The sequence below is a fragment of the Macrotis lagotis genome, chromosome 5 (assembly GCF_037893015.1).
Source record: "Macrotis lagotis isolate mMagLag1 chromosome 5, bilby.v1.9.chrom.fasta, whole genome shotgun sequence".
In the NCBI taxonomy this organism is placed as follows: domain Eukaryota; kingdom Metazoa; phylum Chordata; class Mammalia; order Peramelemorphia; family Peramelidae; genus Macrotis; species Macrotis lagotis.
The window spans coordinates 5613212-5636939 of NC_133662.1; the positions used below are offsets into that span (position 1 = coordinate 5613212).

The following is a 23728-nucleotide window of genomic DNA, read 5'->3' on the forward strand; positions in this document are numbered from 1 at the left end:
GCTTTGTGTGCTTTTTTGTGGGCTGACATCCCTAAAGGGAGCCTGGCTGAAACAAGGTCTTAATGGGGGGGGGGGGGGATGGAGAGGCCATAAATGCTTGTCAGGGTCTACTCTTGTATTAGAGAAACATCTCAGGAGGAAATCCCAATCTTAAGTAAACTGATCTTTTTCCGGGCATGTTGGATGTTGGTGAGGATAAGGGAGACTTGGAAAAGTGTGCTTCCTGTACTGCCTTGGGAGTCTCCACTTTATAAATGTTTGGTTTTCTGGTCCCGATTTCCACACTTTGCTGTGGCAGCTAAAGTGAGAAAACTGATAATGGAAGAGGCAACAGTAAACCATCCAGGGGATGGCCACATATGATGTAATGATGGGCAGGCTCCAGCACAACTTAGGCCTAATTTTTAATTACTTTGGGAACAATTTAGCTCAAGTAAAGTCCAAAGGTTCATTTCTCATCAAGACCACCTTGATATTGGTGAAAAGGTTAAAAAAAAAAGTAAAAAGTAAAAACTCTACCATCACTTCAGTCAGATCAGTGACTCCAAATTGATGCATGGTTCATAATTATGTGTGGCTCTGTGAGAAGTCAAATAGACCAGAGTGGGAGGAGATGAGCATATGGAAAGACTTCTCCAGAGCAACTTTACCACTATTAATACATAGCATTAACTGATACTGGTAAAGCTTACATATACATATATAGGGGTGTGTGTGTGTGTGTGTGTGTGTGTACACACATATATATGTATATATAGACACACACATATATATGTATATACATATACATATATATATATATATATGACTTTTCTCAAAGTTCAACAGGAGTCAGGAGCTGATTTGAAAGTCAGCTTTCTTTATTCTCAGTGTTACTTAAGGAAATCAACCTCAGGTTTTAGTTTCTTCTTTATAAAAAATAGTCATCTAAGATGATTTCTGAAGTCTGCTGCTTTGCCAAAGACCTCTTGGTCATTTCCAATTCTTCATAGGAATTGGAAATGACCAAGAGGTCTTTGGCAAAGCAGCTGAATTGGTTTAGGTAGACCAAGGATTGAATGAGATAGAAAAATGTCAGAACTTGCCTTTCCCCTTTCAATCTAACTAACTTCTGGCAATCATAAGAATCATAATTTTAAAATCAAGATTTGATTTCTGTTAATTTATTTAAAGCAATTAACAAATTAGTTCTCAAGAATTATGTAAAACATCACACCAAAAGGGGGGGGGGGAGAAACCACTCAATACAAACCAGCCCTTCCTAGAAAACCTCAGAAAGCTGTCATTTCTACTGCAGACCAGAAGAAAATCTCTTCCAAAGGAGTCAAGAGGGACTAGATAATAAGAGCAATAATTTGTCATCCATAGGTCACCCACCCACACTGTGAATATTTGGTGGGGTAGGATGGGTAAATGTTTGCCTGTGAATGCTCCAGGTTTTAAAGGCAGCATCCCAGAGAAAAATGATGAAGTCTGCAGTAGATTTGAGTCATGGTGGGTGAGACAACCGAGTGGGCAGGTCTGAGTCAGAATGGCATAACTTGGAATAAGTTAAATAATGAAGCCCTAAAATTACTAGTAACAATATTCATGCTACTCCCCCTGAGGCATGTAGCTACCAAAATGTAGTGCCTGGAGATAAAGAGAATGACCCATTCCTAATCACCCACATTGAGGAATAAAAATGAATTTTAAAAAGTTACTGTATTAAGGGATAAAGCTCCCAAGTGCTTTATCTTCCTCTAAGGCAGTAGGGTAAACTGACTCCAGGTAAATTTCCACATCACTCCCAGAACTGTCCACTAGACTGTCAGCTAGAAGTCTCCTTCCCCCACCCCCATTGCTGGTCAAAGCTTCTGCCACCTGGGATCCCTGACAGTGAGGGAGCCAATGCTGAGTTTGAATCCTGGCTTAAGTGGTTGACTCAGCCGGGGCCATCCCACCAGTAGGAAGCAAAAAGAGCCAGGGTATTTGTAGTAACAATCCTCATAACAAACACTGCCCCTCTTCAGCCCCTCTTCTGGAGCAGGGCAGTCTCAGCGACTCATACAGTTCTGAACATCCACAAAGCCCATCCGCTGCCTGCGTTTCCTTTGCTCTGTCATCTGGAATTAGATAAGACAGTTTCCATCAGGCAGGATACTCCCCTGCACCCTCGGTACCCTGGGAGCTTTTGCTAAGAAAACTAGTTCTTTGATGTTTGTCTCTTTGTTACTGCTGGATAAGTGGTGCCTCCCCCTTGGATTTTCAGGAAGATTCAGAGGTTACTAAACCCCATTTCCCCTAGGGAAGGTTGTTCTCTTTCCTTGAAGCTAATTGGTCACAAACCAACTTTTATGCAGCTAAGTACACCATACCTAAAGACACCCAAGCAAGCAAAAAAAAAAAAAAACAACAAAACATCAGCTAAGTGCCCCTGGCTGCAGATAAGGCAGGCTATGGGTTTTCAAATGCAAATCACCCTTGCCAGGTTAATCCCTACCTATCAAAGCAAACCTCACACTCTCCCCCTCTCTTCCATCACTTGGATTACAGAATAGGGATTAACAGATCAAGATCAATACCAAATAAATACCATGAACTTTGGAAGTAAGGTTATTTGAAAGAGGGAACTTTACCACATTAAAAAGTCAACAAACATTAACCATAAATTTAACAGTTAGGTACTAAAGATACAAAGAAAAGGAGATTACAATCCTTACTCTCCAGGAACAACCTTGGGAAGAGACAGCATGTACACTATTTACAAACAAGCTCTCTATATGGGATAGTTTAGAAATAATCACCAAAGGGAAGGCTCTAGAATGAAGGGGAACCAGCTCAGTGAATAGGAAGCTAGACAAGGAGTAATATAGGCTTGGATTGGGGCTGAAGTACACAATATTGAGCACTAGTAAAACTGCCTATGGCCTTAGAGACAACTCGCTCTTACTGCATCTTCCAAGCCCTGATCTGAGGCTTCCCAATGTCAGGAGAGATGAAAGGGGAAGACCGGGACAAGGGAAATTTCTTACCTGCTCCTTGAGCTCATTGAGCTGCGAAGTGAGATGAGACACCAGTTTCATAGTGGAGTTGAGTTTGTCCTGAAGGCTCCGTATCTCATTCTGTTCTCCTTCACCTTCATTGCTGACCAGTGACATTGCTCGCATTCTAGGGAACCAGTCCAGGTTCTTGTTCTGAAATAGAGAACATGCAATATAGGGTCAGTAAGATTGGCAGAAGTATTGAATGAGGAGAGGTGGGAATGCGGGCACTATATTTGAAGGGATCCTATAAAAGAAACTTTATTATAGCCCTGCAAAGTCACTAGCCAGGTTGAATAGGCCAAATATTGTTATCAAACCAGGTCCTTCCGGGCAAGCACTGTGGCTATGGCAAAGCTTATTTTTAAACTGACTCTGAAGACTTTTGTTGACAGCACCACCTCTATGCTTAACTCATGTGATGCAGCCTGCAGTCCAACAAAAGCTGGAAATAAAAGCTTCTTCAACAAAAATGTTGAATGTCTTTTCCCCCAAGAAAATCACAAATCAGAAAATTGCCATCCTTAGAAAAGGAAAACTAAGAGAAATTAATATCACCTTTCAGACAAATATAAAATTTCAGCCTGTATAGAACCACCTTTTCTCTAATTTTGCCAACTGCCTGTTTAACACCTTCCCTGAGGAATTTAACATTCTGCTTCTCTTGTCCATTTATAGGCTCAGAAGCCACCTGGGCTATTAGAGGAAACTACTCTCCCCAAGTTTCAGATCCCCTCTTGTAATATAAACAACTCTTTTGGGAGGCAAACAGACTGACTCACTCTCTCTCTCTCTCACTCTCTCTCTCTCTCTCTCTCTCTCTCTCTCTCTCTCTCTCTCTCTCTCTCTCTCTCTCCCCCATTAGTATCATTCTCTCTCCTATAAGTATTATTGTGTTTTAGGGAAGAAAACCTATCAGACTTGTGGGATCTGAAGTCTGCCAGGCCAGTTCAGCCCTGTGTATTTCACCAGTTGGGGACTTTAATTTAGGATAATTTTTGAAACAGGATTCCAGAGTCCAAGTTAAGCTTCAGTGACAGGAGTCAGGAGTCAACAGTTGATAGCAGTCTCATTCATGAGATGGCTTTCTCTAGATGCTACTCCAGCTCCCCTGCTAGCCCTTTATACCATAACTGCAGAAGTCACTCCCCTTCACTAACATTCTGCAAGAAGGTAAGAGGTAATTTCCTTTCCAAACTACCAGTTCAGTTAGATGTGAAATTTAACTCTATTAAATGAATGAAGCCAGACCTTCAGGTCAACTGGGACCCTGTGGCAAAAACATCTGGATGGGCTAGGCCCCTCCTTATCCTTCCATAGAAATGGAGACGAGGTTTAGAAATTGATGCATACACAGCAGAAAGGATCGGGCAGATGGAGCTCACCAGTCACTGCTTTCCAAGGTCCCTGATCCCCTCACTTCAAGCCCACTCCTCACCCCCACCCCACCCCACCATGCCCCCCTCCACACCTTAATCATCTGAGCTACGTAGCTCTCTGGGCCAGTGTAGTCTGTTTTATTCTTCACTCTCACCAGCACAATGAAATACAAGTAGTTCCACATGTTGTGTTCATACTTGATATGCTCTTCAAAGGACACAGTCTTGTTGTCAAACTTGTCCCTTTCCAGACCTGAGATTAGAAAGCGATGAAAGAGGGAGAGAGGAAAGAAAAAGATATCATCAACCACCCTATTCTCTTTTCTCCCTAGAGGGAGTTTCTTCATGGGAAAATAAGGGGGTAGGACTAAATAGTCTATAAGGTCTTCTCCAGCTCAAAATCTCTGATTCTGAGATACCACTCCCCTGCCCACCTCAAAGCAACTGTCAGTGTATTTTTCCTTTCATTTCTAGCTGGGCAAGTCAAAACACCAAGACTTGGACACAATTCTAGCCCCACCCTTGTCCAAGAATTAGGAAAAGAATATTCTAAGTCAGAATGATATGGTTCCTTCCACGGCACCCAGCCAAGAGGTACTCCAGAAAAGAAAACCCCTTCTCACCACAGATGAAGCATGTGGTCTTAAGGATTTCCTCCTTCTTCTGCTTCTCACTTCTCAGATCAGCAAAGGTATCAATGATCACCCCAAAGATGAGGTTCAGGACAATGATGATGACGATGAAAAAGAACAGGAGGTCATAGATCACTCGTGCAGGAAACAGGGACTCCTGTTGGCAGGATGATGATGATGATGATGGTGGGGTGGGAGAAGAGAGACAAAGGTTAGAAGCCCCTCACCACCAGGTCCACCCCCAAGCACCAGAAGCTAAATTGTTAGGGTCCAAACTGATACAATGAGACAAGGTGCCAAAGACTGGAGACCTAAAGGATTCTGAATTCACAATAGTCTCAAATATCTGGGGTATAAGATTTGGAGGATTTGAAGATTGGGGGAAAGGGAATATTTCCACAGATTAAGTTTCTGAATAGTAGGAGAATGTAGACAACAAGGAGTTCAAGATAAAGACCTGGGGCCTGTAATAATCCTGGCAACACTTCTTTTACTGCCATCCAGTTGGATGGCTTTCCCTCATTTTCACCTCATTTCTAAAAGGTCCCAAATAATTTATCAGTCAATCGGTGGACAAGCATTTATTAAGTTCTTAAGTATTATGTACTAAGGATTAGGGATACACAGAAAGGCAAAAACACTCCCTGCCCTCAAGGAGCTAACATCCATGTAGAGAAGACAATATACAGGGCGGCTAGGTGGCGCAGTGGATAAAGCACCAGCCCTGGAGTCAGGAGTACCTGGGTTCAAATCCAGCCTGAGGCACTTACTAATTACCTAGCTGTGTGGCCTTAGGCAAGCCACTTAACCCTATTTGCCTTGCAAAAACCTAGGAAAAAAAAAAAGACAATATACAAATAGCTATGTGCATACAAGATATATGTACTGTAAAGGGAAGTGATCTCAATGAAAGGGTTCAGTAGCAAAAGGGACCAGAAAAGGACTACTGCAGGAGGGAGGATTTGAGCTAAGTCTTGAAGGTTAGAGAGGAAGTGAAGGTGAGGAGGGAAAGCATTTCAGGTATGGGAAATAACCAATGAGGTAAGTGGGGGAAGGGCCATGCTGGTAATAGCTTACATATATTAGCTCACATTTATAGTTTACAAAGTGCTTTTATATACAACAAATCTTTAAAGCCTCACCAAAAACAAACAAAAAGTCCAACCCTATGATTATTCCCATTATACAGATGAGGAAACGGGCCCAGAGAGGTTAAGGGATTTGCTCTATGGAGTAATTAGAAGCATCTAATCAAGCAAGGATCAGCCAAGGACAGTGTTGATGCAAGATATGAGAAGGGAAGGAAAGATTAAGAAGCCTGGAAAGGTAAGATGGGGTCAGATTGTACAGGACTTTGAAAACTAACAGGATTTTATATTTTATTTAGGAAATTATAGGAAGCTACTGGCACATATTGAGGGGATGTGGTCGGGATGTCCATGGTCAGACCACCACTTTAGGAAGGTTCCTGGGGCAGCCAAGTGGAGGATCGATTGAGAGAAACCTGGAGGTAGGTAATCCAGTCAGAAGGTTATTGCAATAGTCTAGGCAGGAAGTAATGTGGGTTTGTACCAGAGTGTTAGCTAACAGAATAATAACCCAAAAGGCCCCAGAGTCCAAAAGCAATTAGAATTCAGGTTTGGTCTCCTAAGGCCTGCTGCTCTAGCTATCAGAAGCCAGCCAGGTTGCAATCCATATTTCTGGGACTCCAAGGACTGTAATAAATGCTAAGGGACACATCCCTGGGGTGGTAATGGCTGATCAGCTCTTAATTTCTCTTCATTAATATAAGAGAATAGGTTTTGGATAATTTAAAACAGCAGGCTATCCAAAAAAAAAAAAATCATTCCCATTTTGGTTTGGGGGTGGTTTTTCCACTCACACATAAAGTCAGTTATTTTTAATATCCTTGGAATTCACTACATGTCAGATGAAATAATAAAAATTTGACTCAACTTTCTTATCCTAACCTGCCTGTTCCAATGCTCCATGTCTGATAGGGACAGTTCCACTTCTCAGCCAAATCTGCTTAAGCAATTATCTGTCCTCGTTCTGCAAAAAATCCCTATTTCACACGCTCTCCAAGTATTAAGTTTGGCTTATTAAATGCCTTCTCTTCCAGCCCTTACAGGTCATAGGTAGAAAGAAGTTGTAGCAATATCAATGGGTCTTTCCCTGAGGACATTAGATGACTCCAACAGAGAAGTCGATGACAAAAAAAGAAAAAAAGGTTCCATAAACATCAAAATATTTATTGCAGCACTTTTTGAGGTAACAAGAACTGGAAACAAAATGGTTGTTCAGAGTCTGAGGAATGGTTAAACAAATTGTGGTCCATAAATGGAATGCAGTTATTTACTAGGCTGGAAGAAAGGATGAATATGATCATACAGAGGAGTAAGGAAAGGAATATATGAACTGATGCCAAGTGTAGTAAACAGAGGCAGGAAAACATACACACAAGGACTACACCAATACAAATGGACAGAACAGCCACGAAACAAATGAAACTGAATTCTGTGAAATTATAATAATCAAGTTTGGTCCCAAAGAAGAAATATGAGAAAGCACCTCTCCCTGGTTCTTTGCAGAAATGGGAACCATGGGTGTGAAAGAATGCACACAACCCAGAATTTTTTTTTTCGTTATGTTGGTTGGTTTTCTGAAAATGCTTTCTTTCTCTCTTTCCTTCTTTCTATGTTTCTTTTATGTTTGATCCTGTACTTTTTTTCTTTCCTTTTAAAAACTATTTATTATGAGAGATGACTCTCCAGAAGGGGGTGAGGAGAGGGAAATGTACTGGGAATTACAATGGAAAATGTAAGGTGATGTAACAACAAAGATATAAAAAAAAAGTTTTTCTAAAAGCAAGATTGACCCAATGGAAGCAAGGTTGGGGGACTAATGGAAAACCTGTAGGAACTGTATCCCCTTCCTAGGGATGGGAATCTGGAGGACTGGACCAGGAGACAGTGGGAATGTCTTGATAGAAGTTGGAGTTGAGGATAGGAAGGAAAATGGCTCACATCTTTGGATGGCTTTCGCAGAATGTCACCCACGCCCCCGCCATTTCGAAGTCCATGGTTCATGACAGTAACTATGCACATCAGCAATGTGTCGCAGGCTCTCTCTGTGCTGTCTTCATCATCATCCTCTGTAATCACAGTTGAATTGTAAGTTGGGGTGGGGGGGCAGGACTCAATATTCCCTCAGGTGAGCATTCCTATATCTACAGTTCTGAATGTATTGGAGAGGCAATAACTCACATGTATAAAACACTTAAGGTTTACAAAATGCTTTATACACACACACACACACACACACACACACACACACACAAATTATCTCTCTGAAGCCTCACAAAAAACCCTATGAATTATAATTATCTCCATATAATGGAACTCAGGTTAAGTGATTTTCCCAGGGCCCCACTGTTAGAAGATAAAGGAAGTCAAATTCTAACTTGGTTGAGCTCTAAAATGTGCTAGCCCTGGTTGCACTTCTTTACCTTCTTGAATTTCAGGCATTGTGATGGTAGAGGTGGTAGAGGAACAGCCGATCTTGTCTCCACTGCACGTGTTCATGAATGCAGCAGGACTATGGGACATTCCCAAGGGACTGGCTGAAGAAAAGAGAGACAACAGTGGCTCATGCAGGCACTATCAGTGTCTGCTGACACTGGGGACACTCTGAAAGTCATTATGACTCTACTTCTAATGGGGGACTCACTATGGTGATTAGGACTTCTGAAACCTTGGTGGAAAGTGGGTTTGGGGGAAAGGAAAATCTTCAAAAGGGCAGAACATGAAGATTCCATCTGCTGGTTCTTCATAGGAATAAATAACCTGGGATAGGATACTTCTGCTCTCCTCCTATCCTTTCCCAAACTGACAGGGGAGTGGGACAAGGGTTAGAGACCTCAGATAGCCTTTCAGATGTTAGAGAACCAAGCACCATAAGAAGGATGGCTCTATTTAAGGATCATGGAGATCTGAGAACTCCCATCCCATGCTAGTCTTCAAAGATTATCTGGCCTAAGGCTATCATTCTTTCCATGGGGCCAGTAGTGGAGAAATGAACTCAGAGAGCTTTGGCTATTTGACTAAGATTAGACAATAAGAAGACAGAACCTGGAGTATCGTGTTTCTAGAGAAGAGACCCTTAGCCCTTTTTCTGTCATGGACCCCTCTGGCAATCTGGTACCCTTCTCACAATAATGCTCACAAAATAAAAACATAGAATTACAGAAGAACCAATTATAATGAAATATAATTTTGAAAATATTCTTTGAAAAAAAGTTCATGGACCCCAGGTTCATGGATCCCTTGCTCTTGTCCTAAACTCTTTGCTATACTTGCATTTGGAACCATAAGCACAAAGATGGAATGATTGGGAGTTTTGCCCCCAAGACAAAGAATTTACAGGGGACTAATAACATAGTCCCAAAGGGGCTTTTTCCCCTGCATTATCTGTCCCCCAGATAGCAAAGGCATTTCTTTCTTTCTGTCTTTTTCGGTTTTTGCAAGGTAATGGGGTTAAGTGACTTGCCTATGGTCACACAGCTAGATAATTACTAAGTGTCTGAGGCCAGATTTGACCAGGGCCGGTGCTCTATCCACTATATCACCTAACTGCCCCCAGCAAAGGCATTTCTTGATCATACCTGGAGAGCTTCCTCCTCCTTCAACAACAGCAAAGGTGAGCTTATCTACCCACCCACCAGGGGAGAAATCCTCTATTACATCTCTAGCTGACACCCAGGTAACTTGATCCATGGCTATACTTTATAAACTTTAAAGTATTAAATAAATGCTAGGTATCAGCAGTCATTACTTCACTAAGGACGGGATGACCTTTGAGGAAGAGAGGGGACACATGGGAATAATACAGTTGAGGACAAGGGGTTTGGGAACAGAAGGAAACCTTTGGACTTGTTGTCAGGCAGCCGGTCCACCTCAAGGATGAAGTCATCCTTGAGGAAGAGGAAACCCACAATGGAGAAGAGGTAGACAAGGATGAGGGCGAGCAAGGCAGTGAGTAAGATGGACCGCCCATTTCGGGTCACACTCTTGATCACGTTGAACAAGGTCTCCTCACGATAGATCAGGTCAAAGAGCTGGAAGAGGCAGAAGAACAGACTGGAAGAGCTATTTCAGCCTGGCAAAACACACTTCTCCCCCACCTAGGACTAACCTCTGGAAGAAGTCTGAAGTTTGCTTCAACAAGACATTCCAGCAAAGCCTGGGCTAGAACCAGCTTCCTGACCCTAGTCTAGGGCTCTTAGAAATAGACAGCTATTCTGTGTCTTGTAATTGTGACCTTGAGAAATTCAATCCTAAATCCTGAGGGTCACCAGAATAGAAAAGTGGGACCCCCCCTCAGACTTCTCAATTCGCAGCTCTACTGCTCAAAACTCCCCCCTCCAGAGTCCACCTTTGCCTTGCCCCCTCCTCCTGCCATTGGCCTATCTATCATCACTCCAGATGTCATACTAGGATGCTGTAGAAGAGCTCATGGGCAAAGATGCCTAGCACACTGGTGAGGATGTAGCCAACGTGGTAAAGGAACTCCATGTCCATCACCATAGCTTTGTAGCCTCTGATGAAGGTGCCTCGGTTGCCCACAAAACTCACGACAAACACGATCTTGTTGGTTAGCTGGAAAAAAGCAATAGAAAGAGGAGAGTGATGGAAAAGGCACCAGGATCAACACAGCAAGAGTAGGGAAGGGATGGAAAACAATAGTGGGTGTTGGGAATTTAGCCTAAAGAGTCAAAACTAGAAAGACCAAAATATTTACAGCACCATGTTTTGTGGTAGGAAAAAAGCAAAGCAAAGCAAAGCAGATACCCAGAAACTAAAGAAAGTCTAAAGTTTGGGTTTATAAATATAAAAAGTATTTCTATGCCATAAGAAAGAATGGACATTAGATGAAGATCAATTATGATGGACTTGTTCATTTCAGCAGCACAATAATCAAAGACAATTCTAAAGGACTTGTAATGGAAAATATTATCCATATCCAGAGAAGGAACTATGGAGTTTAAATGCAGACCAAAGCTTACTATCTTCAATTTTCAAAAGTTGTCAGTTAATATATTTTTTTCTCTCTGAAGTTTTTTTGTTTTGGTTTCATTCTTCTTTCACAACATGTTCAATATGGATCTATGTTTAGCATGGTTATACATGTAGAATCTATATTAAATTTCTGTCAGAAGTGGAGAGGGAGGGGAGAGAGGGAAAGAGAAAAATGTATAACTCAAAACCTAGCAAAAGATGATTGTTGAAAACAACATGCAATAGCATGTGGTTGAGAAAAATAAATAAAATATTATTTCCTACAATAAAAAGAAAAGAAATAATGAATAGGAGGAATATGGAGAAATACAGGAAGATTTATATGAAGCGATGCAAAGTTGAAATAAGTAGAACCAATAAAACAACATACACAATGACTATAATAATATAAACAAAAATAACAATAAAAAATTGAACATTGTATAATTAAAATTACCAAGCTTGGCCCCAAATAAGAGATGAGAAAATATAACTCTTAGTCCCTTCTTTGCAGTCTGTGGGTACAAAACATTACATTTACATCCAATTCTGTTACTGTATTTGCTAATAAACTACTTTTTCTTCTATGCTTTATACAGAAGAACCGATATTTGGGTAGATGAGGGATATATTTGGAAATGAAGATAAAATAAAATAGAAGTTATCAACTTTAAAAGAAAAAGAAAAATGATTTATGTAATCCATTCCTGGGATTCTTTTTCCATAAAAATAGGATTTACTCTCCCCCAGTATCCCATTTCCCTTTCTAGATTAGAGGGTTGAGCCTAATAAACCCAATATTAGCACTGTAACAGCTCAGCCATGAAGAATTTGAAGAGTCTAGGCAGGGATTTCTCACATAAACATTCCCTAAAAGGATTTCAGCTTTGGGCACCTGAGGTTGAGCTACTCAAGACAAAGAGTCATTAATAACTATGGCCACAAGTCCTGAAGGGTGCATCACCCCCCCACTTCTGAGGGTCACGTCTGAAAATTCCCTAATCAACTAATTTTGTTCTCAATGGAAATCAGATCATGGACAAACAAGGAAATAGAAAAAAAAAAAAAAGGAGCAAAGTCAACAGTCCTGAACCTATTCCTGCCTTCTAATTATAGCTTTGATCACTATCCGAGAGTCTATTAGTGTGGACAAGGAGGGTCTTGGGGACAAGGGCTGATAAGGGCCAGGAGGGACAAAGTTAGGGTTGACAGAAATCTCTATCAGGTCTGGACCCCATCATATTACAGATGAAAAAAATTAAAACTTAGGGAAAATCTTCATTTCCAAATATAGCCCTCATCTACTCAAATATCAGTTCTTCTATATAAAACATAGAATAGAATAAAAGAGAAAGCAGTTTATTAGCTAATACACTAACAGAATCTAATGTGTATGTAATATTTTATACTCAGACTGCAAAAAAGGGGATGAGAGATACATTGTCCAAGACCACATAGCCAGTGAATGGCAAAATCTCAACTAAAACTCAGATCTCCCTATTCCACATTCAGTGGTTTTACCATTGAACTAAGCTAAAGCTTTGAAGCCCTCTAGCCTCTATAAAATAAGAGAAATGGGATGGGACCAAGAGATCATCTCCTTGCAAGGAAGTTATCAATGATGCCCTTGTTATCATTATTAGAAAAACACAACAAAAGACATCAAGGAAAAAAAGAGTAAACAAATGGCTGATGACTTGTAAAGCAAGTTGGTCAATATATAGCCTGTGATAATATGATCCTTCACACCCCCCCCCCTTTCCTTCAGTTAAGACTTGGAGGCAGCTAGGTAGGTGGCTTAATGGATTGAATGCTACTCAGAATCAAGAAAACTACCAAATGGGTGATCCTGGGCAAGTCACTTGTCTGTCACTTAGTCATTAACATTTTTCATGCCTCTAACATACCCCCAAACACTATATTAAGAGCTGGGGATAAAAAGGAAAGGCAAGGGGAGGCTAGGTGGAGTAGTGGATAAAGCACTGGCCCTGGAGTCAGGAGTACCTGGATTCAAATCTGGTCTCAGACACTTAATAACCTAGCTGTGTGGCCTTGGGCAAGCCACTTAACCCCATTGCCTTGCAAAAGCCTTAAAAAAAAAAAAAAAAAAAAAAAGGAAAGGCAAAAGATAGCTCCTCCTCTCAAGGAGATCACAACTTAATGGCAGAGAAAAATCTGACAACAACTCTATACAAACAAGACAGATAAAGGATAAATTGAAGATAATCAACAAAGGGAAGGCACTAGAATTAAGGGGAAAAAAAAGATTTCCTACAGATTCAAGTGGAATTGTAGCTGGAACTTTAAGAAGCTTAACCTTACTCTGTTTTGGTTTCCTCATCAATAAAGTAGAAAAATAAAAGCACCTACCTCACTGGGTTATTGTGAGAATCCAATGAAATACATGTGCATGTATGTATGTGCAAGTATATGAATATATGTATATACCTATGTATATATACATACACACATATAAAATATATAATTATAGGCAATATATTTTATATACTATATAAAATACATGCATGCAAGTGGCAATTATATATAATAAATATATTATGAAAATATAAATATATTACATATATTTATATTTATTAAAAGTATATAAGTGATTTGTAAACTTTAAAAAGCTTTACTCTTTGTACATTTTTAAGCTTTAATAGTATAGTTTACAAGTGCACTGACTATGGGAACACCCTGTATAAATCTAGCATTAGTCAGAGCAGTATTGCTATTATTCTGACATTATTCTTCCTTTCTTCTACACCCACCCTGCTCCACAATGTCCCTGATGTAGCTATGGGACAGCAGTGCCTTCTGGAACTCACATTGAGGGCTCCCAAGATGTTCAGGGTAGGCCCAATGCCCAGGTAATAGATGGAGCGCAGGATGAGAGCCACGATGAGGGGCCGGATGCTGTAGCGCCTAGTGAACAGAGCCACAATGGAGAAGCAGACCAGAAGCCAAAAGAGCAAGGAGATGAGTGGAGAGCCCAGTACACCTGGAGTGAGGGAAAAGGGAGAAATTGAACAGGATTCCTCCCAAAGTCTTGTTGTCTACTTCAGGACCCTGTAGCTTAGCTTATCCTCAGGTATCTTAAACTAGATTGAGAGTTACAGAATGAGTGGCTCCAGGGGGTCTAAGAAATGCATTACAAGTGATGTTATCCCCATTTACCCTCTTTGGGAGGGCAGAAGGGTAACCGTACCTCCTCCCCCTTTAATCCCCTTTTAGAGGTCCGAGAAGACCCACATTTCAACCTCCCTCCCAAAACTGTTCTCACCTGTGGAGGCCCCCTCCACATATGGGTAGAAGAAGGCTATAATGATGTTGATGAAGACAGCAAGATTGAAGGATATGGTGCCCCACAAGGTCATTCGGCGAGAAAACCAGTAGATGAGGGGCATGCCTGGCAATGATAGATGACAGAACAAAGGACGGCTTTGAGTACTAGGACTGGAGTAGCAGAGGGAAGCCCATCCTGGATCAGTGCCTTGTCATGGTAGAGGGGCTTGCTTAGCTCAATGAAATAATTTACTATGCCATGCAGGGTCACCCAACTTTGGGCAGGTCAGAGAGCCCTGACAAAAGGTGATCCACTGGAGAAGGCAATGGCAAACCACTCCAGTATGTTTGCCAAGAAACCCCACAGACAGAAGAGCCTGGCATTCATGGTCTGTGGGGCTGGAAGGGTTAGTAAGACATGACTGAACGTTGGAGAAGAGGAAGCAGAAAAGACAGTTTGAACATGCAAGCACCTGCTTGCCCTGCAGTCTGGGGGAATAACAGCTCCATTAACAGTTGAAGAGATTTTCGTTTTTAACCCCTTTGGGGGAAGCCATCTTGTAACTCAAGCCATCCTTGGCTTGAGTTTTTTGCATAAATAGTATGAGTTTATGCTAGGATGATTGTACGTGGCCAAACATCAAAGTATAAAAATTTTGTTTTCAATAAAAGGGGTAGGGGGAACTAGCCAGCCCTAGAATCAGGAGGATCTGGGTTCAAATCCAGTCTCAGACACTTTCTGGGTGACCCTGAGCAAGTCACTTAATCCCAGCTGCCTCCTTGCCCCAAAAAAGAAGCAATTACAATGCCAGCCCCAGACCGTGAAGGAGGTTAAATGTGTCTGATCTCCATTCGATATACTTCTTCCATTCATTGCCTGCCTCATACTCCCTGAATTTTCTATACCCCTCCAAAAAACCTCCTCCCCAAGCCTTCATTCACAATGTGGTCTAAAAGACTAATGACAGCTTGAGAGTGGCTCCTCCATCCATTTGCCCTTTCATGGGGTTCCAAAGGAGGCAGATAATTCTGAAGGTAAATTTTCAGACCATGGCAACAGGTAGTGGATGATCTTTCCTTTCTTCTTTTTTTTTTAAAGGCATCAAGAATACCATTTGGCCCTAAGTTACTCTCCCTTTCTCCTTCCTCCCTCCTGCCCACTTGATCCCCGACCCTCACTTCGAAGTTTCCTCTGCCACTCCATTTCATTGTGCAAGAAGGAAGACTGGTCAAAAAAGTCGCTGACTTTGCTGCCCTGCTCATCCTGCTCCGTGGTGGTGAAGAGCCTGTGCTTGGTCTCCACTGTCAGGAACTCACAGATGCTGGGCACCGGAAACACAATCTGCTCCATGCTCCTGTCCTGCCGAACAATCTGGGCAGGAACACAGGGTCGTGTTAGAGGTGGGATGGGGGTGGGGGGGAGAAGCAGCGACTGCACCCCAGGGAGGCACACACACACACACACACACACACACACACACACGAGTCACACACCTACTGAATCACGCTGACTCAGAGACATGCTCACCAGATGCTGAGTCATACATCTGTGCCCCTACACATGCTGAATTGGAGAGTGATACACGTGTGTGCAGGCATGATGAGTCACACAATCTCACATGCACATGCAGTACCCCTCACACCCTTTCACTTCCACATGACCCAAGAAGCCAAGTTGGATGGCTGCCCCACACCGATACCACCAACCAGAGGGTAACCATTGTTGGTGAGGCAGTGACATCCAGTGGAAAGAGCCCTGGCTCTGGAGTCAGGGAACCTGGGTTCAAATCCTACCTCTGATGTTTATTACCTGTGTGACCTTGAGCAAGTCACTGAACTTCCCTGGGACCTCAGTTTCCTCATCTGTAAAATGAGGCAGTTGGGCTAGATGGCCTCTGAGGTCCCTTCCAGCTCTATTTCTGCCATATTTCCATCGCTGTGACTTCTACCCCCACCTCCACCTTCTCCTCCAAGCCCCTCTCCCTTCCCAAGAAAGATCTCCCACCTCAATCTGGGATGTGTGGTTCTCATAGTAGGCCAGAGGGTCCTCTTCCTCTGCCTGCACAGGCACTGATGACTTCAGCATTTGGGACAACTGCTTGTTGTTGAGACTGAGCTGTAGAGGGAGGGATCAGGCAGAGGGGAAGGACTCCTAATTTATCTGGGCTACAACCTCCACCTTGGACCTGGAACCAAGCTTGACTGTATCACCATTCTCATCCTAAGGCTTCAAAGCTCAGTCCAGGTCCTAACCCAGGCTCCAGCCCTTGGGGATTACAGTATCAAGAGTTTCAAGACCAGAAAAGAGAAAAAGAGAGAGGACAAGGGAGAAAATGGAGGGGAAGACAAGGGAAATGAGAAACAAAGAGGGAGGAGAAAGGGGGGGGGAAGAAGAGGAGGGAAAGGAAGAGGCAGAAGAAGAAGAAAAGAGTGGGAGAGGAGAGAAAAGGGAAAAGATAAAAAACAAGAGAAAGGAAAAGGAGATGAAGAAATGGGTAAATGGAAGAGAAAGTAGAGGAGGGAGGAGGAGGAGAAGGAGAAGGAGGAAGAACAAGAAGAAAGGAGAGAAAAGAGAGAAGGAGAAAGGAGAGAAAGAGAAAGTGGGGGGGAGAGAGAGAGAGAGAGAGAGAGAGAGAGAGAGAGAGAGAGAGAGAGAGAGAGAAAGGAAGTTAAAGTGATTGCCAAATAGTATTAGGGGAGTGGGGGGCAGGGAGGGGCATGGAGGGAGGGGCATGGAGACAGGATCAGGGCTGAGGGAGGAGCAAAGTGGTGGGTTGAGGTCCTACCATGGAAGAGATGCCTTCTTCCTCCTCTTCCTGGATGCGTTTCACCGGCTTCAGCAGGTGCTGTAGCTGCTTGTTGTGTCTGGAGAGCTAAGGATAGAGAGGGTCTGAAATCACAGGGGTCTAATGGTCCAAGGGTCCCAGTGTCAGAATCATCCAACATTTCTTTCTCTTTCCCTTGAGGTCCATGATGCATGGGAAAAAGAAAAGGGACAATACCTGCAAGGCTAAGATATAGATGTTGTGGCCAACCTCTCGTGGAGAAACCTCAGAGTTCTCACGCTCCTCCTCCTGCAGGTAGGCTTTCTTGATGACATCCACCTGGGAAGCCAGCACCTGTTCTCAGCCTCTTCTCAACCTACCCTGTTCCCCACATTCTCCAAGTCCTTCTGCCCCATCCCCTCCCCAACCTCACATCCTCAGGGTGAGAGAATGGCAGCATCAAAGGAGGGTTTAAACTCCCCGGCTCCCACAAAAGAAGCTCCACTAAGCCCTGGTCGGTGGACTCCTCACCTCCCGTTCCCACTACCTGACCCTCTGCCTCACCAGTTCCTGGGGACGCAGGCTGATGAGAATCCTCTCTGCATTCTCGCTATCATGCCGGCTCTCCATCAAGGCCAGAAGGAGTTTGGAGGCATTGTCCTGTGAGACAGACAGAAGACTGAAGAAGCTGCCAGGCATGGTTTCCCACCACTCAACCCTACCTGAAGAAACTACCCCACACTCACAACCCTAGGGGCTAGGTAAATGGATCAAAGGCTACAGTTGAAGAAATGATACTGCCCTTCTTGACTAGATGAGGGAGATGGCAGGGGCAGGGGGGGGGGGATGATTCCTGAGCTCTTTAACCTCCCATTTCAGTGTTCTATCATTCTTGTAGTATAATATGCTGAATGTGGAGATGGGGAAAAATGGATTCAAATCCCAGTTCTGACACATATTTTGAGGTATAACCAATGTAGGTGTTTTGCTTGACTATGTGTGGTTTATAAAAACTGTTTTCTTTTTCTTTCCATTGGTATCAACAGGAGGAAGAAAGAAGAAAAAATAAATATTTGTTAATTGAAAATATTTTTAATTGAAAAAATCTCAACTCTGACAATTAATTATGTGACCCAACTCAGGGCATATGGCATCTCCTCATGGGCAAAATGAGGATAAGGATACTTATTCATCTACCTCAGAGTGCTTGTGAAGAAAGTTCTCCATACACCTTAAAGAACTCCCTAAATATGAATGATTCTTATTACTTTCTGAAATAATCAAGTGGATTCTGTTTACTAAATAAATTCTGTTTGTCAAATTCTACTGAACTGATTTTGTCCTTTTAACTGCCTAAGTTCCTAAGTTCCTTGTCTCTGAACTTAGTTCAAAATTCAGTTGGTCTATACTGAGTTAAGATTAGAAATCCAGTTCTCTTGTTAATCACTGTTCTACTCTTGTGTCAAGGATGTCTGGTTTGCTATTCAAAGAAGTCTGGTCCACTATCTCTCTGACTCTGAAGGTGGATTCAAACATTTTTGCTAGTCTCTCATTCTCAATTCCCATTTTTTTTTGTCCCCCACATCTCAGCTCTGTGATCAATTATATTAATTTCTCCATTCAAGCTCTGGTAACCAGGCATAAATTATTCCCTACCTGTGAAGTCTTATTCTTTGTTCTGTACTCCCCAAAACCATAAAAGAAAGTTATTCCCCTCTTTTAGGAGTCTTATGTTTGCTCAGAAAGCTAAGATCCTATTTATTGGTTAATTTACACTTTACTAATAAATTGATCATGTGAAGCATTTGGACCTCTGACTACCTTGTTTTGACCATTACACTTCTTTCTTTCATTTACCAGTAAAATCTTTTTGAAAAATTCAATGGTAATGGGTGAAGAAGGAGCTGGCAGGAGGAAAAGAATTTGAAATTCAAAATTTTCTTTTACAAAAACAATGTTAAAAATAAATATTTTTAAGAAATTAAAATTTAATAAATCCAATAATGTATTTTAGCACATAGAGGAAAAATAGTGTCCACCCTGAGCCTCAGTAGCAGCAAAGTAACAGAAACCCAAGCCCCCTATTATCACAGGACCTACCAAACCCCACTAGCCTTTATGTTTTCTTGTCCTTCAGGAATTTTCACCTAGGTCCCCACTCCCCAGACCCCTACACACACACACACACACACACACACACACACACACACACACACACACACAAACACACACACACGCAAAGTCTGTACCTTGAGCTGCAGCACCAGATCCATTCGATACTTGCACAAGGGGCTGATGTCATTGAGTATCAGGGCAGTGATGATGTCAATGCCATTAGATTCATGTGTCACGATGCAAGTCTATATGGGGGGGACAGGACAGAGTGTCTCAAGATGGAGCCACAGCTGGTCCTACATCCTCCCTGGCCCCCAGCCCCTCTACCCTCAACACTCAAAGCCCTATAGCCTCCTCCTCTCAGACTGAGATCCACACCTGGTTCTCGTGGCAGGGACCTTGGCAGTATTCAGTGAGTGTCTCCAGGGTCTGGATGACGAGCCCCACATTGTCCTCGTTGATGTAGAGGCCCAGTAGCCCCAGGCCACCCGTGGTGCTGCCACACATGATGTCTAGGAACTGCAGTGTCTCACACACCAAGTTGTAGTTGGTCTTGTTGTTCTGACAGCGGAGGAAGTTCTGAAGGAGACAGACATGGGATGTAGAGAGGAGGAGCAGACATGTCATTCCTCGAAGCCATCAAATTATGCTCTAGAATGGACCCTGATGGGGAAATGGGAGATGGCCCAGGAGACTGGGGCATGCAGGGAGCACAGAGGCAGAACCCTTTTTAAAAAAATGTTTTTAAGTGCCTAAAATAAAATACATAAAATTACATAGGATACTGATTCTATTGGAATACAATTATCAAAATATCTTTTTAAAAAATTCATGCATTAAAACTGATATCTTATTGTCTGATCCTGCTATCTCTTATACTTTGTTTCTTTCTTAAGGATATGCTTTCTCTCTCATCACATTCAATTTGGATCAATGTATACCATGGAAACAATGTAAAGATTGGCAAATTGCCTTCGGGGGGGGGGGGAGAGAAGTAAGATTAGGGGAAAAATTGTAAAACTCAAAATAAATAAAATCTTTAAAATTAAAAAAAAAATTCATGCATTGCAGATTAAGAATCCTAAAACTAAATGATCTTTGGGGCAAGTGAAATGAATAGCACACACATACCTGTACCAGAAAGGGCTTGACAATGAAAATAAACACTCTGTTTTGTTACAAGTAGTATTTTACAATGTATAGCATGTTTTCTTCAGAGTAACTCTAAGACAGGCAAGTATTAGGACATCCATTTTATTTTACTTTTTTTTCCCAAAAGATAGTTTTCAATATTCATCCATTGGCAAGCTTTTGTGTTCCACATTTTTCTAACAACCTCCCTTCCCTGACCCCTTGCATCATAGTGACCAATCTGATATAGGTTGTACATATGGAATTGTAGGACACCCAATTTAGAGATGAGAAAACTGATGGATGTAGGCACATAGAGTTGGAAGAAAGTAAATCTCAAAGGGGCATCAAAGAATTTTTTTTAAAAAAGTATTTTGATAATTATATGCTAGAGTAATCCTCTTTAATCCATACATTTTATTTTATGCTTTTAAAAACATTATTCTTAACAAAATTCCATAAATTCCACCAGACTGTCAATGAAATCCAAAAGAAGTTAAGACTCAATCACCTCATTCTGCAGATAAGGAAACTGAGACTGATAAGAGTTAAGTGGCTTACCCAGGATGTCAAAGCCCCAATCTCTAAATGATTTTCCCCAAGATACCCCAAAGTCTCTTTGCCCCCAGAGGGAGCAAGAGTACAAGAAATAAGCCTGAATCTTCCACTGATGAAGCTGGTGGCACAGAGTGCCAGGCCTAAGTTCAAATCCAGCCTCAGATACATACTAGCTGTATGACCCTGGACAAGTCACTTAACCCTGTTTGCCTCAATTTTCTCAACTGTAAAATGGGTTAAATAATACCTACTTCATAGGGTTGGATATGGGGATCAAAAGAGATAATAATCTTTTCAAAAAGTACTTGGCACAGCCTGAACATACATCTTGTACTTAATTAATGTCTCTTCCCTTCCCTTCCATGGTGCACCCTGAAGGTGTATTGTATGTACAACTTTTTCAAATGCCAATTTATGGGATTGGGAAGTGAGATGCCCAAGACTGAGCAGTTCCAGAGTCCTTGTTTCTCTCCTAGCAGACCAGAAGTTCAAGGTAGGGGAAGGGCAGGTGCTCACCTGAAGGTCCCGGTTGTGGTTCTCACAAAGCAGCTGCAGGAAGCGCAAGATGGGTTGCATAATCAGCACTGAGGTCCCCATCTCATTGCTCTGCCCACGATCAACCACCTCGTGCCCCCTGCGGAAGCTGGCACTCAGGGAGTAACGGGAAGAGGGGCTTGGGAGTGCAAAGGATGCCATGCGCCCTATGGTGAAAGAGAAGGACGAAAGTAAGAGCAGGGCAGCCTACCTGGAACTGAAACTCTTTCCTTCCGTGCTACCCTTCTCCCTCAACTTTTCTTCTTACGTTGACTCTACCCTATCCCTAGCCCTACTACTGTAGCCCCAAGTCTTAACCTTTGCCTCCAGCATCCCCAGCCTCCCTATCCTCTCGGGACTGGCTGCCCAGGTCATTCATGTTCACGGTCACTGTAGACTTGGTCTCTTGTTGGGCCCTTTTCATTCGATCATGAAGGACCTTAAAGAATTTCTCTGACTTCTTATCACTAGTCATCAGATTGTAAAAGGATTTCTGCAAGAGAGAAAAAATAAATTGAGGAAATATTCAGCATATAGTCTCAGACATCCAGGGAGGCTCTCTCCTCCCCTCTCTCTGCTTCCCCTCTACCTCCATGACCCCCCCCCCCCCCCGCCTTCCCCAAGGGAGTTCTCTCCAGACCAAATAAATCATCTAACTCAAATCATTGAGGACTGTCTGGCACATTCTTCCCTTTCTTCCTTGCTGGGAATTCAATAGGATATTAGAGAAAACCAGAGTTCAGAAGAGGCAACTCCACTTCGGACCAAATGGTGTGGACAGGTAAGGCTACCTAGAGAAAGTGGTGGGCTTCAAGCAAGACCTTAAAGGATTATGGGCAGAGTTAGGGAGGAAGGAGGGAAGGAGAGAAGGAAGAAGAGGAAGCAGAATAGCATCTGCCAGGTACTATGCTATTTTCATTTTTAAGTCTTTTCATCATCATCACTAACATTTATACAGTATTTAATATATACCCACACACTATACAAACATCATCTCATTGTTCCTCATGACAATCCCCATTTTACAGTTGAGGAAACTGAGGTGGGCAGAGCAGTGACCTGTCCAGGGTCACACAGCTAGCAAGCATCTGAGGCCAAATTTAAACCCAGGTCTTTATGACTCCAGAGGCAGCTCTCTATCTACTGAATCACCTTATTGATTTTAGAATGCTGGGAACAGAAGTCTGAATTTCTTGAGGTAGGAAAGGGAGCCATTGTGGACTCTTGAACAACCGGGTTAGGGCAGCAAATGTCCCTGCATCTGAAGTGAATTGGTGTGTAGTCCTCAACTCACTTCCCATGCCATTTCTCCAGTCTTTAGAATTCTGGTTCTGCACCTAATTCCAAGCCTCACTCTTGATTCCCCAGGGAAGGGAAACATAGTCTCTTCCATTCAGCTAACTGTAATACTCAATAAACCTAAGTCTACTGTGGTTTCTCTAATCTTATCCTATCAACTATCCAAATTTCCCAATTCAGTTGTCAAGGCCCCTCCAAAGTGACCCCTCCTGCTAGAAAATGGCCTTGCCTCAGTTTTATCAGAAGGACAGTGTCATACAGCAGAAAGAACACTGATGTTTCTGATAAATGCTTCATTTCTAAAATACAAAGAGAATGAGTCAAAGTTTTAAGAATACTATTCATTCCTCAACTGATAAATGGTCAAAAGATATGGGGGCAGTTAGGTGCACAGTGGATGGAGCACTAGCCTTGGAGTCAGGAGTACTTGAGTTCAAATCCTGCCTCAGACACTTAATACCTAGCTGTGTGACCTTGGGCAAGTCACTTAACACCACTGCCTTGCAAAAAACAAAAATAAAAAATGGTTCAGTTCAAAGGATATGAACAGGTAATTTTCAGATGAACAGATTAAAGCTATTATAGTCAAATGAAAAAATGTTCTAAAACATTATTGATTAGAGAAATGCAAATTAAAATAACTCTGAGGTACCACTTCATACCTATCATATTGTCCACTATGACAAAAAAGGAAAATGATTAATGCTGGAGGGGATGTGGGAAAACTGGGACACTAATGCATTGTTGGTGGAGTTCTGAACTAACCCATCCTTTCTGGAGAGCAATTTGGAATTATCCCCAGAGGGCTCTAAAACTGTGCCTACCCTTTGATCCAACAATGCCACTTATCCCAAAGAGATCATAAAAAAGGGAAGAACCTTATGTACAGGAATACTCATAGCCGCTCTTTTTTGTGGTGTCAAAGAATTGGAAATTGAGTTAGAGAACGGC

At 42.3% G+C, this 23728-nt stretch overlaps 1 protein-coding gene across 1 annotated transcript in view; it reads right to left on the minus strand.

The window, feature by feature from the left end:
- Positions 1-1147: 1147 nt before the first annotated feature.
- ITPR3 (inositol 1,4,5-trisphosphate receptor type 3) overlaps positions 1148-23728 on the minus strand; it is a 119578-nt gene continuing 96997 nt past the window's right edge. Inside the window, exons 40-58 of the mRNA XM_074236536.1 lie at positions 21797-21971; positions 21461-21645; positions 19634-19834; positions 19390-19500; positions 17705-17800; positions 17378-17479; positions 17162-17248; positions 16381-16491; positions 15555-15747; positions 14374-14499; positions 13919-14091; positions 10527-10691; positions 9958-10150; positions 8543-8656; positions 8061-8188; positions 5026-5191; positions 4495-4655; positions 3015-3176; positions 1148-2105 (exon numbers count right to left, since the gene is read on the minus strand). Coding sequence (XP_074092637.1) covers positions 2037-2105; positions 3015-3176; positions 4495-4655; positions 5026-5191; positions 8061-8188; positions 8543-8656; positions 9958-10150; positions 10527-10691; positions 13919-14091; positions 14374-14499; positions 15555-15747; positions 16381-16491; positions 17162-17248; positions 17378-17479; positions 17705-17800; positions 19390-19500; positions 19634-19834; positions 21461-21645; positions 21797-21971 — 2718 coding nt within the window. The 3' untranslated portion in view covers positions 1148-2036. The remainder of the gene's footprint in view (positions 2106-3014; positions 3177-4494; positions 4656-5025; positions 5192-8060; positions 8189-8542; positions 8657-9957; positions 10151-10526; positions 10692-13918; positions 14092-14373; positions 14500-15554; positions 15748-16380; positions 16492-17161; positions 17249-17377; positions 17480-17704; positions 17801-19389; positions 19501-19633; positions 19835-21460; positions 21646-21796; positions 21972-23728) is intronic.